Source organism: Strongyloides ratti, scaffold srae_scaffold0000008, assembly GCF_001040885.1.
Source record: "Strongyloides ratti genome assembly S_ratti_ED321, scaffold srae_scaffold0000008".
NCBI classification, from domain to species: domain Eukaryota; kingdom Metazoa; phylum Nematoda; class Chromadorea; order Rhabditida; family Strongyloididae; genus Strongyloides; species Strongyloides ratti.
In genome coordinates, this window is record NW_020171526.1 from 1 (window position 1) to 17,014 (window position 17,014).

Below are 17,014 nucleotides of genomic sequence, written 5' to 3' on the forward strand. Positions count from 1 at the left end.
AGATTACTTGGTCATATGTTATAAAATTATATTTATTCGAAAGACAATTAAAGTAACTTCAAATTACTTTTTATTTTTTTTTGAAATATTAATTTAAATAAAAAACTTGGCTATTTTTAACTTGAATTGAAATATGTTTGTGCCAAGTTTAGGCTAAATAAATTTTATTTTTTCAATTTTTTATTATTAAAAATTAATTTCTTAACTAAAATTCAGATATATATAAAATTTTGTCTTAAAATATTTTTTTTAATAAATTGTTTTAAAAAAAAACGGTATATAAAAATTTGTAAAAAACAAACTTTACCGAGTAACTTTGGGACCAGTGGTTATAAAATTATGAATCCATAGACATTTGATAAAGAATTTAAATACGCCTAGTCGTTTTTTTCATTTTCTCAAATTTTTAATTTTGAAAAAAATTATGACTATTTAAAATTTACTTTGGATCTAATTTGGACCAGTTAAAAAAATTTATTTTTATTTTTTCTTGCAAAAAACAAATTCCCTGGCCAAAATTAAGCTACATATAAAAATTTTCTTAAAAATATTAATTTTAAAATGTCTTATAGAAAAATTAAAAAAAAAAAACTATTTTGGATTATTTCATGAACCAATGGTCCCAATGTTATGAAATCGCAATTATTTAATGCGAAATTTAAATATCTACAAATGTTTTCATGAGTATTTTTAAAAATTGTTATTTAAAAAAAAGTTATTACCATATTAAGATTTTCAGGGTTTACTTTGAGTTTAATTTGAAAAGGAAGAAATTAACATTTTTATATTTTATTTATGCCAAAAGAATCTTTATGCTAAAACTAAGCTAATTTTTAAAATTTCGTAAAAAATATTTAATAGGAAAAAAGTTATAAGCAAACAAAGGTTTAAAAAATTCAAAAAAAACAAAAATTAAATAGTTTTTTTTTTGATGATTAACTTTGTGACCATTAATATAAATTTTTTTATATTATACTCTTTCGATAAAAAATTTAAACATCTCGGGTCTTATTTTTTAAATTTCATTTTTAAAAAATTGTAACAGTGAAAACATTTTTAGCTAAATTAGGTTCAAAATACTAATTGTTTTCAACTTTTTAATTAAAAAAATTTTTTTGGCTATTTTTATACTTATATACAAAATGTAACATAAAGATCATTAAAAACAATTTTTTTGCGTTTTTAAAACTTTTAATATACAAAGATGAATTTTTTTTTCTAAAAATAATTACGTTTTTGTTAATCATAGTAGTTTGTTTTACCAGAAAAATTTTTTAAAAATAAAAATATCTATAAAAATTTTTACATATTTGTTATTCATTTATATATTTAAAAATGCTCTAAGCTTTTGGAAAAATTTAAAAGAATTTTTATGTATCAACTATTATCATTAGCAATAAGCAAGATGTATTAATCACCTAATTAATTTTTATATTCTTCTAATAGCTATATATTTAATTTTTACTTTTTACAACGTTTTAAAATTTTTTTGTTTCTAAATAATGTAAAAAAAAATATTGTGATAATTTGAAACATATAATTTATCTTAATTTAAATTTTTGAAAATATTTTTTTTTGATTGTGTAATTTTATTATCAGAAACGCTTTTAAAATTAACATAATTTTACACTATTTTTAATATTTTAATTTTTAAATTATAATGACATTTTTTTTTATCATTTAGATTAGTAAAGAAATGATCAATTTTATTGGATGAGTACATCTTTTGCACTATCTACTACTAAGCTAATAGCTAGTCTCTTAATAAATTTGTAAAATTTATTAATTTTTTTCAAAATTTAATTTTATTACAAAATAAAATTGTTTATTTAGTTTAGCATGAAATTTTTTTTTGTTTATTGCTACTTTGCTTCTCCAACATTTAATTGAATTTATTTCAATATTGCCAATTTTTTCATTTCAAATTGTTTAAATATCTTTTTTAGAAAGAAAAGCTTTCTTATTAATTCTTGCTTTTTTATTTTTAATAATTTTTGAAAATAATCTACTACTTAAAAATGATATATTCTAAAGCATTACAATAGTTTAGATGAAAATTTTTTTTTATAAGAATTAAAAACTATGCTTAAACTTATAAAAAAAGTTTTTCAATGTAAATTATTTTTCTTATATATTGGTTATACTACACTTTTATATTATTATAATAATTTTTTCTTTTTCAAATGATTGTAAATTGATATTATATGTTTTAGATTAATTGGTATAAAGTGTAAAAAGAATAATTTATTGTTTAAAAATAGAATAAAAGCATGATAAATTTTATTCATGGGACTATCATTCTATTATGTTAAAGATTTTATATATCATCATTGCATTAGTTTTTTTTTATATATATCATCTTATTATATTGTATTAAATATGTTAATATGTAAATTATAAGTTAATACAACAATAAAGAATTAATTTTGTTAAAAAAAATATTTAATAAATAATTATTTTTAAAGTGTAAGCCAACTATTCATTATAAAAAAAATATTCAAATTTTTACCATAATATAATTAAATATTAATCCAAAATTAAATCAAGTATTCCTCTTTCAATAACATTTTTTATTTTTCCAATTTTATCTATTTCTTGTTTATATGACCATTTAACCTTAATGTCATTTATGGATCTAACTCTTGAAAATGCTACATATAATTGACCATGTGAAAATAGTCCACTTTCAGTTATGTATAAACCAACTTTTTTAAAAGTTTGGCCTTGTGATTTATTTATTGTAAAAGCATATCCTAATTTAACCGGAAACTGATATCTTGTAAATGGTATTTGTATATCTAAATTTATTGGACAACATTCTACTTGTGGTATTAAATATATTTTTTTATTATCTAATGAAGTACATTTCAATAATTTTTTTTTTTCATTATTAAAAGATATGGTTTCATTATATATTAATTTAGTTCCATTACATAATCCTTCTTTAACATTTAAATTTTTTAAACATATTAATATACATCCTTTTGATATATTTAATTTATGTTTGGGGTATCCATAAGGATTATAATTTTGAAATATATTGGAACTTTTTTTTAATGCATCATTATAATATAATTTGTCTGTTGAATAAAAAGTTTCTATATTATTAAAGTATTTTAAAAGAATTTTTTCATTTAACATATTAGCAACATGATCTGTTGGTGTTATTATCCCAACATTAGAATTTTTGTAAGATAAATGTTTACCAAAAATTTCTTCAATAAATGCATTGTCATCTCCTTCAAAAATCATTGAAGGTGGTATAGAAACAAATCCATCATTATTCATTCTACCATCATATAAATAATTTTCATCACCATTATTATTATTTTTTCTTATTCCATTACCAATTTGAAGTAAAAATGTTGAAAATTCTTTTTCATTTTTATTTACCCGCATATTATCAACTAATCTAATTATTTTTGCTGAATTATTTCGAAAATATAATGAATTTAATATAATAGATGATATTAGTTCTTGAGATGAAGGATTTTTTTCAAGTATATTAACACATTGTCTAACATCACCACTAAGTATTAAAATTTTTCCTCCAAAATAAAAATTTTCAATATTTAAATTTTTTCTTAATGATAAATCAATATAATTTAATTGTTTACAACTTATCATTGATACTTCATCAATAAATATAACATCACATTCTTTTTGTAATTTATTAATATTATAATGATTCATTTTTTTTATTTTATTTATATCAATTTCATAATCAAAATCATTTATATTTAATGGAATTTTAAAAAAAGAATGAACAGTTTGACCATTTTCAAATAATGTTGCAGATAATCCTGTACTACTCAAAGTAAAATAATATTTTTTTTCTATTTTTAAATAAGTTTGTAATAATTTAATAGTAAAAGATTTACCAGTTCCAGCAGGTCCTTCAATTAACATTAATTTCATTTTATTATTTGATAATAACATTTTTTTTAATTCCTTTAATGCTTCTAATTGTTTTTTGTTACTTTGATTAATTAATAATTCTAATTTTCTTTTTTCTTTATTAACATCTATTTCATTTTTATTTAATAAAATATTTTTTTTAAATGGTAAATTACTTTTTTCTATATTATATCCATTTACAATTAATTTTTGTAAAATATCATTTAATAGATATTTATATGCTTCTTTATCCGATATATTTATATTATTTTCAATATATGATGTTTTTTTATATGGTTTCAACATAAATTCTTTGTTTTCTTCTACAACAATTTTATGATCATCAAATTTATCATCAAATGTTATATATATTATAAATAAATTTATAAATTCTTCTGGTGAAATTTTTTTTGTTAATTCTTTAAAATGATCTTTACTTATAATAATATCATTAATTAAATTAAGTTGATAAGCAGCTTTTTCATATGTATCATAATATATTCCATTTATAGTTTTTAAATCATTGAATGATGTTACACCTTTTCTATTTAAAAGTAAACATCTCATTGCATATAATTCTCTATATTTTTTTGATACAACAACAATTCGACCTATTACTTTATTATTATTAACCCTTCTAATCCATGCACCTCTTTCACTACGTGGTACATTTACATTATCTCTTGGATATAATGGATCCCATTTAAATAATTTTGGAATCTCTTCATATGTTAAATTTAATACTTCCTGATTTGGATTATTTTTTTCTTTTTCTTTTTTCATTAAATCAAAGTATGCAATAAGTTTGCTTTTTCCTATTACAAATTTTGTATAAAGATATTTTACAATTTCATTTTCTTTATCTAATATATAATCAGGTAATGTAGAATTTTTTAAATAATTTTCATGTATATATAAAACTTCAACAGCTACTGTATTTCCAAGTAATGGATATTGATATATTCTTAATAAAGCATCTGTTGTATTTATACATCTAACTTTTTGATAATTTGATATTTCATATTTATTTTTTAATAAAACTTCAAGATTAATTAATTTTGATTTACTATCATTGTTAATCATCATATTTTTAAATATATATGATGATCCAATTATATTACTTACAATTTCAACATTTATAGCAGCATTAAAATATTTAAGAAGAAAAATATTATATGGAACAACATATTTGTTCATTTCATTGTCTGATTTTCTTTTATAAAAAACTTCTCCATTTTCATCACAAATAGTTGTTTCATTAATAAATGGTTTTGGATAATTTTTGCTACATTTTTTTTTATAATTATTCCAACATTTTGCTTTTTCTTTTAATTTACCACAATTTTTATGTATCATATGTATCATTACTAAATCATACAATTGTTTATCTTTTTCTTTATCTGGAATTTCAGCTGTTATTATACTATCAATATAATTGGGCTCTTTTTTAAAATTTTTTAATTTTATTACAATATGTCCATGAGGTAAACCACTTTTTTGTACTTCAATACAATAAAATAAATAAATATATTCACCAAATATAGAGTTTTTTAATAATTTTAATAATTCTTTAAATTTTATATAAAATACTCTACATATTATATCAAGTCTATCCATTGGTTGATAATTATCACCTATTGATTCTTTTATTTCTGGCCAACAAGGATTACAAACAAGTGTAATTAATAAATCAGGTAATCCATAATATTTTTGAACAGCAATAGCGTTTAAATATTTAAATTTATACCAAGATGGTCCACCTGTAAATGATTTTAATAATGGTTGATTTAAATAATTATTATTATCAATAATATCATCATTGTCATCATCATCTTCTTTATCAAGAACATTATCATCAGTAATTGAATAATTTGCCAATTTATTTTTCAAAATTTTTTTATAATATATCTTATTATAATTTGATATATCATTTTCTATTCTTATATAATAATCAATTATATATTGTTGAAATAATCTACCAGATTTAAGAAGTATTGTATCATCTTTTCTTTCATATAAATTGTATCTTATGAATTCTCTTCTACTTGGATATATATTTTTTTTAGACATTTTTTTATCAATATCATAAGTTATTTCACCATTTGGAAATAAAACTGAATAAGTCAGAGCATCTAATAATTTAAAATTTCTTGATAACAATGATAAATTTTTGTAATCATTATTTTTATTATTATTATCATATTTTCCTATTAATAAATTCATTGATGGTATACTATTATTTGAAGAATCATAAATAAAAGTAATAATATCTTTATCTGGTAATACTTCAATATTTTTTTCATCTGGTTTAACTTCTTTAACAATTTTTACTTGATAATATTTTTTATTGTTATCTGGTATAAAATCAATAACTGTTTTATAAATTTTTGCTAAATCTTGATCCATCAAATAATTTTTAAATTTATTTTTTATAAAATTTATTTTATCTTGATTTTTAAATTCTTTTTTAGATAACATTGCTTTATATTCATCAATGCCATACATTAAATATTTTGATTGTTCTTGATAGTTATTTTTGTCAAATTCTTTAATATTAAAATGTTTTAAATTTAATCTATTAATTACTTTTCCTTTAACTATTAAAGATTGATTTTTTTTTCCAATAGCATTTGGTGTAAAATTAAATTGACTATATGATACATCAAAATTAATTTCTCTTATATTAGATAAAAAAAGTTTACCAAGTTGATGATTAATATCAAAATAAATTTTTAAATCTTTTGGATAATTTTTTGTAATTTTTATATCATCAGTATATTTCCCTTTACCACAACATTTCATTCCAACATTTTCATTATAAAAAAATAATGCTTTACAAAATGAACATTGACCACCATCATTAATATTACCAAAATTTCTAGGTTCCAGTATAATATTTTTTTTAAAACCAATTTTTTTTATAGTAGAAGAAGAATTAATATTAATTAATTGATATTGTGAACTATTATATGTTTTTTTAAATCTATCTGGAAGCATTTTGTTATCATAATAATAAATATTAGTAGTTTGTAACATTTCTCTAATATGATATCTTGATGGTGTATATAAAGTATCTTTATCAGTAGATGCACTAGATATATCAGAAATAGAATAATTATATAATTTAGTCACAATTTCATAATGTGATTCATTATAGTAAATAATAATTAATGGCCATGAATTTATTGTATCATGGTATAAAGAGGCATAAGATTTCCAACATACATAATATTTTTTTTTACTTAAAAAATCATAAATAATCAAAATTCTTAATTTATTTATCAACCCAAAAATTGAAAAATCTGTTTCATCTCCCCAATTTTGTGGTGGTGCTGGAGTCTTAAACCACGATAATCTTTTTATATTTGACTGTATATCATCAATAACCAAATAAGGTAATATCCACTTATTATTATTTTTATAATTTATATCACTATTAAGTCTATTATAAAAATTAATAATACATTGTCTTGTACGAATGAATCCTTTTACATTTGTATAATCATCTTTTGTTAAAATAGCCATACAATTAAAAGCACAATGACCATCACCAGAAATATTATATAATTGATATTTAAAATTATAATAATTTATATCAATATTTAATGGATACATAATATTTTTTAAATAAAAATCAATGTTAAAATTTTCTTGATAAATATAATTAGAAATAATATGAGTTATAATATTGTCATTCAAATTTGCATCTACAATATTATTATTAAATATATATAATAATTTACCTATTGAAAATTTTTTTTTCTTAATTATTAATGAATTATCATTAGTAGATGTTGATGTTGTAGCATTATAGGTAATATTTGATGTATTATTATTAGTTTTATCATAATTCTTTCTTCTTCTAAAATTTTTTTTTGGTTTTTCTTTTGGTAATTTTTTTTTATCTAAAATATAAAATATATAATTAAGTTATATATTAAAATTACCTATTCTAGTAGATATTTTGTTAAAAAAATTTGTAAATCTTATATCTTCTTTAGATAAAAATTTGTTAATATTATTATTTTCTTTAAAAAGTTTATATTTTTTCATAAAATAGTTAATTAATTTTTTAAATTTTTTTATATCTTTTTCCATAACATTTAAATTATCATAACCTAACTTCTCTCCTAATATGTTGATACTTTCTTCACAAGATTTTGATTTATTAATAATATCAAGAATATCTTGATTTTTAATAGTTAAAAAAATTTTTTTTAGAAAATTTTGCAGCATAATAATAGAAAGAATAGCGATAAGATAAAGAATAAAAATTAACTTTTAATCTGTCTAAATAAAATATTTATTATTTATGTAACAAAATAAAAAATGTTTTAAATAAATATAATTTTAAAACTAACTATATTTTAAAATTGTATAATATTACGAAAAATAAAAAAAAATTTTGGTAGAAATTATTATTAATATTCCAAACAAACTTATTAAATATTAATAATATTAATTTTTTTTTTGAACGCCATTTTTTTATTAGATTTTTTTTAAATACAGTAACTTTACAAATTTCAAGGTGTAATTAAGATCAGAATATAATTGGAAGTTGCATCAATAATAAAATATTCTTCTAGCTTTTTTTAGCACTCTATCAAAAGCTTCAAAACTTGAAAAAAAAACAACACAAGATGCAATAACAGTGATTCAATCGTAGTACTAAATTTAATCTAAACGTAGTTATAATAAAATAATAAATTAAATTTCTTGAATATTACAATCTATATTTAAAAATATTAATAAGTTTTACAATATAACTAATTCGTAGATTTAAATATAACCATTTATAAGGTAAAAAAATTATATAAATTATATTACTTTTTTTATCATTATATATAGTTTATTAATCATCATTTATATATCATCATTTTCAAACATTATTGATTAAATACAATGATCTATCAGTAATTGTAAGATAAAAATTTAATTAATAAGAAATGATTTTTTTCTAGACTTAAGTATATCCTATATTTTTAAATGTTATCATTAAAAACTTTTTAAGCCATATATTTAGCTTAATTTTTTACAATATCAACAAAAAATATCTTGTTTTCTTGAAATTAAGATATAATTGTTATATTAATCTTAATATAAAATACTTTTTGGAATTCTATTAATGTAAAAGAATATTAATCTTTTCTATTATTTAATTGGAAATAAAAAATTATAGAAAAAAAAATATTGTTAAATAAATAAAAATTATTACCAGATGTTTTTACTTATATTTTAGTATAATAAAAAAAAAATTTTTGTAGATTATAAGATAATTCATATAAATTTACTTTATATATAAAATTTAAAGATAATATTAAAAAGTACAAAAGTCATAAATTTATAATGATAACTTTTTTTTGATAATTAAATACTTAACATTTAATTATGTAATTATATTATTTCTTTTAACTCTAATAATAGAATATTGTATTGATAATAAAATATAAATATAATTTTATATTACTATAAAGTAGTAAAAAAATTTTATTTGTCTTAATTTTAAATGATTAAAATATAAATTTAATAAAAACAATATCTTTTTACTACATTTTATATATTTATTAATTTTTATTAACATTTAAAAAATAATATACAGTAATCTAAAATTTTGTAAATTATTTGTTTTAAAAAATTTTAGTTTGAGCCAATTTTTTTTTATTTTAATTTAGTATTGTTTTTTAAAAAAACTTAAAAATAAGTTTTTTTTTATTTGAAATTGAATATTTATATAAATTACTTTTGAACAATTTTTTGAATAAATATTTGTTAAACAGTTTAACATTATATAACTCCATTTTTTATTTAATATATATAATTTTTTATTAAGAAAACTTAAAAAAAATTTGTTTTATTACAACATAATCTTCTTTTGAAAATAGTAATAAATTAACAGTATGGAAATACTATTTTTTTTATATATTGTTTTTTATACTTTCATTCATTCAATATATTTAACATTAATAAGAAATAAATATTTTTATAATAAAAACACCATTAAGACTTAATGTTTATTAACAATTTATACGTTTAAAATTTACATATTTAATGTAAAAAAATAATTGTCAAAATCCAATAAATTATAATTATTATAAAAAGATTACAAAAAAGAAAAGGTAACAATTAAAATTGAATCAATCGTTTCTGATTATCTTTTTTAACAATTTTATTATTACTGTTGTTATTTATCTAGTTTTATTTTTGAAAAAAAAGAATTGTTAAGTAAATCAATTAAGACAACTCCAAATATATATATTTTTTTTATTAAAATTTAACTTTTATTTTTTTGTCAAAAAAATAGAATAATAATTATTATTATATTATTTACATAATCTACAATTTTTTCATATAAAATTATTGTTCTAAAATATTTCTTTTATTGAGTGAACCTTTAATTAAATTAGAACCCGTTTAATTTATATAATAATCAAAAAACTAAAAAGAATTAAAATGCTTATTCGTTTAATTGGTAAAAATGTAATGATAAAATATTCTTAACTTTTCTTCTTTTTATAACTATAAAATTTTATCAAATTGTTCTTAACATCATTTTATCGCTGCTTTTTTTTATTATTAAATGAATTTTTATTAAAAACTTTTACTATTTATTTTCATAAATAGAAAAAAATTAAATAATTAAAAAAAAGGTACTTGATAGTTAACTTTTATTAAATAATTTAATTTATATTATACATTAATAGAACATAAAATTAAAATTTTGAAATGCGAAATTTTTAATAGTTGATAAATTAATTTATTTATAAAGTTATTATAAAGAGGGTTTTTATTTTCAATAGAGGATCTTCTTTGTCTTATTACATCTTTAAATTTATTCTTTTTTATTTGTTTTAGCATAACAATATATAATAATTATTTCTTTTCAATTGTTAATAACTTTTAAACAATAAGAAATAAATATGAATGTTTTTGTTAAATTTTGAAACTAAATTTTTCACTTAATTGATCAATCAACAAATTGTTGTATTAAAATTTTTTTACTTATTTATAATTTTATTTTAAAATGTAAACTACAATTGTTACTTAAAAATTATTAATATTAAATTAGAAGGAAATAAAATAATAATAACAACATTCTCTTTATTAATTAATTATTAAAGAAAACTTTCCAAAAGATTTATTAAGCAAAAATTGAATAAAAAAGTATTTTTTCAATTTTTTAATTTTATTTAACTTTTTATGAGGTTAAAAAATTTGCTAATTACGAAAAGTTTGATACTTTTTTTTAAAAGTTACGTTTTATATAAATATTTTAGCAAAATCTGCAAATGTTTTTTTTTGCAAAATTTGAAAAAAAGATTAGAAAAAACGTTTCCAAAATTTGTTTATTGAAAAAATCAATTTTGAAGTGAGATATGATAATTTAAAGTAAGTAAAAAATGCAAAATTATTAAAAACTTTTTAAAAAAAAATTTATCAAAAAAAAAACGTCTCTGTAAGTTTTTTCTCTGCATTTTGAATACTACATCAATTTTCATTCTTGATATATTATATATTGAAATATATGTAAAAAAATTACAATAATTTTATCATTTTTATGTTTTTTCGCTTAAACCTGGTCATAACTTCTTAATCATAATTTTTTAACATAACAACAAAGACAGATTATAAAGTTTTTGGTGTTGTTATAAATGAGATAACTTTTTTTAACAAAGGAAATGTTGTTTTTGAGATAATCTTAAAAATTAATTATTCAATATTATATTTAAACATTTTAATTTAATTAGCTAACAATTTATTAATTTTTAAAAAAAAAGTAGTTTTAGAAAACAATAATAGTTAAATAAATATTTATATAAATAAAAAATAAGTTGTTATTAAATCCTAATATTTAAAATTTCGTTTTGATTTTTATTACTAATATTTTCATAGATAAATCTATATATATATAATGTATTAAATATATATGCTAAATATACTTAATTTATATACAAAAATGTTTTGAAAAGATCAAAAATAAAACTAATTCAATTAATCATACATTACAATGTATAGTAATATAACCCTGCTATATTATCATTAACACTGATATGTAATACATTAAAGTATACTTTTTGATCTTATAAATTGGGACACTTTGTACCTTCTTTAATGATTTTATATACAAGAGTTAATTATTTTATAATATTTTATTGTTAACTTTCATCTCTCTATAGAATCCAATTATTTATTGTATTACTTATTATTATACTTTTAAAAAAAAAATTTATTATAATTTATCCAAAAAAAAAAAAAAAAATTGGTTCTAAACTTAAAATCTACATTGTAAAAAATTGAGTAAGTTATTTCTTTTTGTAATATAAATTATCTTGGATTCTAGAAAGAAACGTTTCTTTTCTTGTTATCTTTGTTATATAATTCAAAATAAAGTTATTAATATTGAGTGTTTATTGTATAAGATCTTGGTCTTTACCTTTGACCAAATCAGATGTAGGAGCTACTAAAATATTTTTTACTCATGTATAATGTCATTTAAAAGATATTTCAACACTATTTTTGGTACTTATCGGTTATACGCTCTTTAAAATTAAAATAATAGAAACTTGCCTTAAAATTATTTTTTTTGAAAAAAAAACAAGCCTATCAGATTCTCCATCTTCTTTTCTACAAGATGGATGAAAAAAATTTAAAAAAAAATTAAAAAAAAAAATAAATTTATTATTTATTTGGTGCTATTCTTGGTACAATTCTGTTAAACCCTTTTTTTGCTTAAAATGACAGAAACGTATATAAAAAATATTTTTTTCGAAAAATAAATAGGTCTATCAGATTCTCCATCTTTTTTTCTACAAGATGGAAAAAAAAAATTTAAAAAAAATTAAATTCATCATTAATTTTTATCATAAAATTAAAAAATTGTCGTTAATTTGTATCATGAAACGAAAAAAAAAAATGACTCAAATATCAAATCTCATCATGTTTTCTATTATTATTAGTTAATTTTTAAAAAAGTTTATTTATGTTTTTTATATTATATTGGGTTCATTCTATTTCCTTTATGTGATTAAGTTTTTATTTGAGAAAATTTTATCAATTATCAAATGTTTTCATTCATTTTAATTTTAAAGGGCGTATAACCGATAAGTACCCTATTTTTTTGTACTTAAAGGAGAGTTTAAAGTAAAAAAATTATACTTAGAATGTGTTAAATTTAATTAATTATTGTTTCTTGTTATATTTGGTACCATGAATCTACTAAGTCCGCGCCTTACTATTGTATAAAAAAATATATAAAGGACAATTTTGAAATACTAGGTCCACTTTATAAATACTTAAAATTTTAGAACCTAGTGGCAACTAGTAGAAATTTTAATTCTAATTTTTGTGTTTTTTAATAAATTTTGTTGAATATAAGATAGATTTTTGGTTTCTGTAAGAGTATGCCAGTAATTCTACTTATAACTTCTATGTAGTAATGTATAACTCTTTATAATAAATTCCTTTAATAATTTTATTTTTATCATTTTTAATTGATAAAAAAAATTTAATATTCTATACTAATAAAGAATAAAAATAATATATTTTCACATAGAAAACTACAAAAAATATAGAAAAAAGAAATATTTAATAAGTAATTCTACCCGAACTGAGGCACTAAAGAAATAGGCATATAAGAAAAGAAGTATAAAATAAAAAAAGTGAATAATACAGTTAGTCATTACTATAGTCTTAAGTTAATACCTTAAGTATATGCTTCTATAAATAATACTACGGATAGCCATATTTAATTATTTTTAATTATGCTATTGTTTTATTTATTTATTATCAAGTAAATATGCTTATAAGTACTTTATTATTTTTTTTACTAAATGGTATAACTCATTTTACCGCTACATCATCACATAACAGAATGAAACAATGGATCCCATTAGTGTAAGAAAAAAGGTAAAACTTTATATAGATTCTTAAAAATTTTTTTTTACATTTTTTAAAATATTAATACAATTGAAATAAAAATGCTTTGTTATATTATTCCTTTGTAATAGAACATAATTATTTTATGAATTGTTTTCTTTAAATTGTCTTAAAAAGTTTTTTGAGATTTATGATTTTTCAATTAAATTACTTTGTACCTTTCTAATTTAATTATTATATAAGTACCTAAAAAGTTATGATAATTCCTTAATTTGTTTCATCACTCATTTTGAATCCATATTCTTATATATCTAATTTCTATTTTTTGTTAGAAGTTATTAAATATTGTATTACTGGTCAAAAAATTGCAAACGAAAGAGAAATGAATACTCATGGAGATCAAGACATGGAAAATATTACTGCTGAAGATGGAATAAATAAAAATATTGCCAATGATAGAATGAATGATATTAATTCAGAAGATAGTTCAATCGAAATGTCACTAGTTCGAAAAAGAAGAATAATAAGTCAACTTCCTACTACCCCTGAACAAAGAACTTGTTTTACCAAATAAAAATCATTATAAATAAGGGGAAATTTGTGTCGTAAATTAGAATTAATATTTGTAGAATTAAGCAAGTTATATTTATGTATATTTTTTTTATGTAATACGATTCCAGAAATAGAAAAATGTTTCTTCTTAATTTTTATATTATTATAATTAAAATTATAATAAAGTTATTTAATAAAGTTAAGTGTTATTGTTCTTTAGATTTGGACTTTACCTTCGGCAAATATCAAGTGTGGACGCCACCAAAAAGATTTTTTACTCTTTTTTTAATATTTAAAAAGCAAATAATTGAGTTAATTTTGGCACTATCTGTACACAAAAATACTTAAAAAATAATTTATTACTTCTTATTTGTTTATAAAAATATGGTTACTAAATAATATACATAAAAAAAGACACTTACCACTTGTACTTAAAGAAAATTATAAAAACTCAAAATTTCAAAAAAAATCAATAGACCCTAAAAAAAAACATATTATTATAATTATATAAAATAAAGTTCACATAAAAAAAACACCACACATCACAGAAACGAATATGTGAATAATTTAAACATTCTAGTTAAAAGAACGTCAATTTGCTGCAATGTGAGTAAATTGTTCACGTCTAATATGCTTTTAATTTTTTAAATTAAGATACCTTAAAAACAAATATATTAAATTTATAGAGAAACTTACTGGTGAAATTTTTGTATAGTAAATATTGTACAAATCATATAAAAAAACAATATTTGCCAATCGGAAACGATTCTTTGCATGTCATGTATAAACACATGTAACATAACTAAAAAATATTTAATAAACTTATATATTAAAACTTACAACTGCATCCTTAAAATTGTCTTGACTGAGGCTTTCAAAATCATTATTCTTTATTGTAATTACATAAGTTCTATTTTCTCTTGCTTTTAAAATCAAATATTCATCTTCTTATGCGTGTTTATTATAAAATAAACATGATTAATTTTTTATATTTTAATATTTTTAAATTGACACCTAAATTTATTATTATGCTAGGTAATTCTATAAAACTTACGGCACTATAAGTTATTTCAGCGTTGCTTTTTTCAGCAGCTAACATCGATGAGAAATCCAAAAGTCATAAAAAAAATACTTCAATAAAAGTGCACTGAGTTTAATGTATACACAATCATTACTTTTTTAATTGTAAAATGTTTTAGAACTTATTATTTAAAAGATTAGAATTTTAATGTCTTCTTATATAGCCATTAAGGCTACCAAGTTATATATTTGTTGCTTTTAGTAATTCTTCTTTATTTTTATAGATTATATTTTTTACAGATTTCTTGTAGGTAAAAGCTATTTGTTTGGCATACATTTTTTTTTGTTGCACTTTTAGATTATGAGCTGTAAACTTTTCCATTTACAGCAGACTTTTTTCGCTTTAATTTGTTCGATTTCCATTTTCTTAAACAATTATAGACATGCTTTAAAATGGTATCAGGCAATTTAAATTCTTTTCCTATGATAACTACGTTCTTCTTTAATATCTCCAAGGTGCAAGATGAATAATAATAACAATGCTCTAAGCTTATTTATTCTTTACAAAAAAAAGAAACAAAATGTTTTTTTATAAGTTTTTTTTTTCATTTATACGGATAGCATTTAATAAATCAAAATCTTTCAGTACTTTCTCAATCAACGAAAAAGTTTCTATTTTATCATAAAAACAATCTAAAAAATTGTGATAAAATAAGCTAAATTATAGTACTAAGATTTGCAGGTAATTAAATGACTATATGTAAAATTAATGATATCCTAAATATATATAGGCGAGTATTGAGTAGGTGAAATTATTTTGAATTTTTAAATATTTAAATAACTTTTCTAATATAAAAACATGCTGATTACGAAAAACGTAATCATTTTAAAAAAAAATTTCATCTTCATATAGTAAAAGCTTCAAGAACGCAAAAAATTAACTTTTTTATTTTTAATAATTTTAACATAAAATTTTGTACATAGGTAAAAAATGACCAAAAAATTTGATTTTCATAATAAAAAGATAAAAAAATTAACATTTAAAGCCTTATTTGGTCAAACAAGTATTTTAAATTGCCATAACGTTTTTCAAAATTTGAAATTTGAGAAAAATAAAAAAAGGCCTAGGCGTATTTAAATTCTCTATCGAATGACTATAGATCCATAACTTTATGACCACTGGTCCCAAAGTTACATCAGTCTGTTTGTTTTTTTACATTTTTTTTTACCATTTTTCTTTAATAAATTATATTTAAAAAAAATATTTTCAAGCCAAATTTTATATATAGCTTAATTTTGGCCAGGAAATTTGTTTTTTGTAAGAAAAAATTAAAAAAATTATTTTTAACTGGTCCAAATTATATCCAAAGTAAATGTTAATTAGCCATAACTTTTTTCAAAATTGGAAATTTGAGAAAAATAAAAAAAGGCCTGGGCGTATTTAAATTCTCTATCGAATGACTATGGATTCATAATTTTATAACAACTGGTCCCAAAGTTACACAGGTTTTTTGTTTTTATACCGTTTTTTTTACCATTTTTTTTAAAAAATTACATTTAAAAAAATATTTTAAGACTAAATTTTAGATATAGCTTAATTTTAGCAGAGATATAGCCGAGAAATTATTTTTTAATAAAAACAAATTGAAAACATAAACTTCATTTAATCTAT

The 17,014-nt window shown here is 18.5% G+C and overlaps 2 protein-coding genes across 2 annotated transcripts; one reads left to right on the plus strand and one right to left on the minus strand.

The window, feature by feature from the left end:
- Window positions 1–2,526: 2,526 nt before the first annotated feature.
- Window positions 2,527–7,995, minus strand: SRAE_0000067700 (Ovarian tumour, otubain domain and DNA helicase Pif1 like family and Helitron helicase-like domain and P-loop containing nucleoside triphosphate hydrolase domain-containing protein; the record flags this gene model as incomplete). The annotated part of the gene is made up of 4 exons (XM_024646600.1): window positions 2,527–3,836; window positions 3,882–7,604; window positions 7,641–7,802; window positions 7,845–7,995. 4 exons carry the CDS (start codon window positions 7,993–7,995, stop codon window positions 2,527–2,529), a joined length of 5,346 nt encoding a protein of 1,781 aa, XP_024500765.1.
- Window positions 7,996–13,690: 5,695 nt separating this feature from the next.
- Window positions 13,691–14,344, plus strand: SRAE_0000067800 (Hypothetical protein; the record flags this gene model as incomplete). Its single annotated transcript, XM_024646601.1, has 2 exons — window positions 13,691–13,788; window positions 14,149–14,344. 2 exons carry the CDS (start codon window positions 13,691–13,693, stop codon window positions 14,342–14,344), a joined length of 294 nt encoding a protein of 97 aa, XP_024500766.1.
- Between the last annotated feature and the right edge of the window lie 2,670 nt (window positions 14,345–17,014).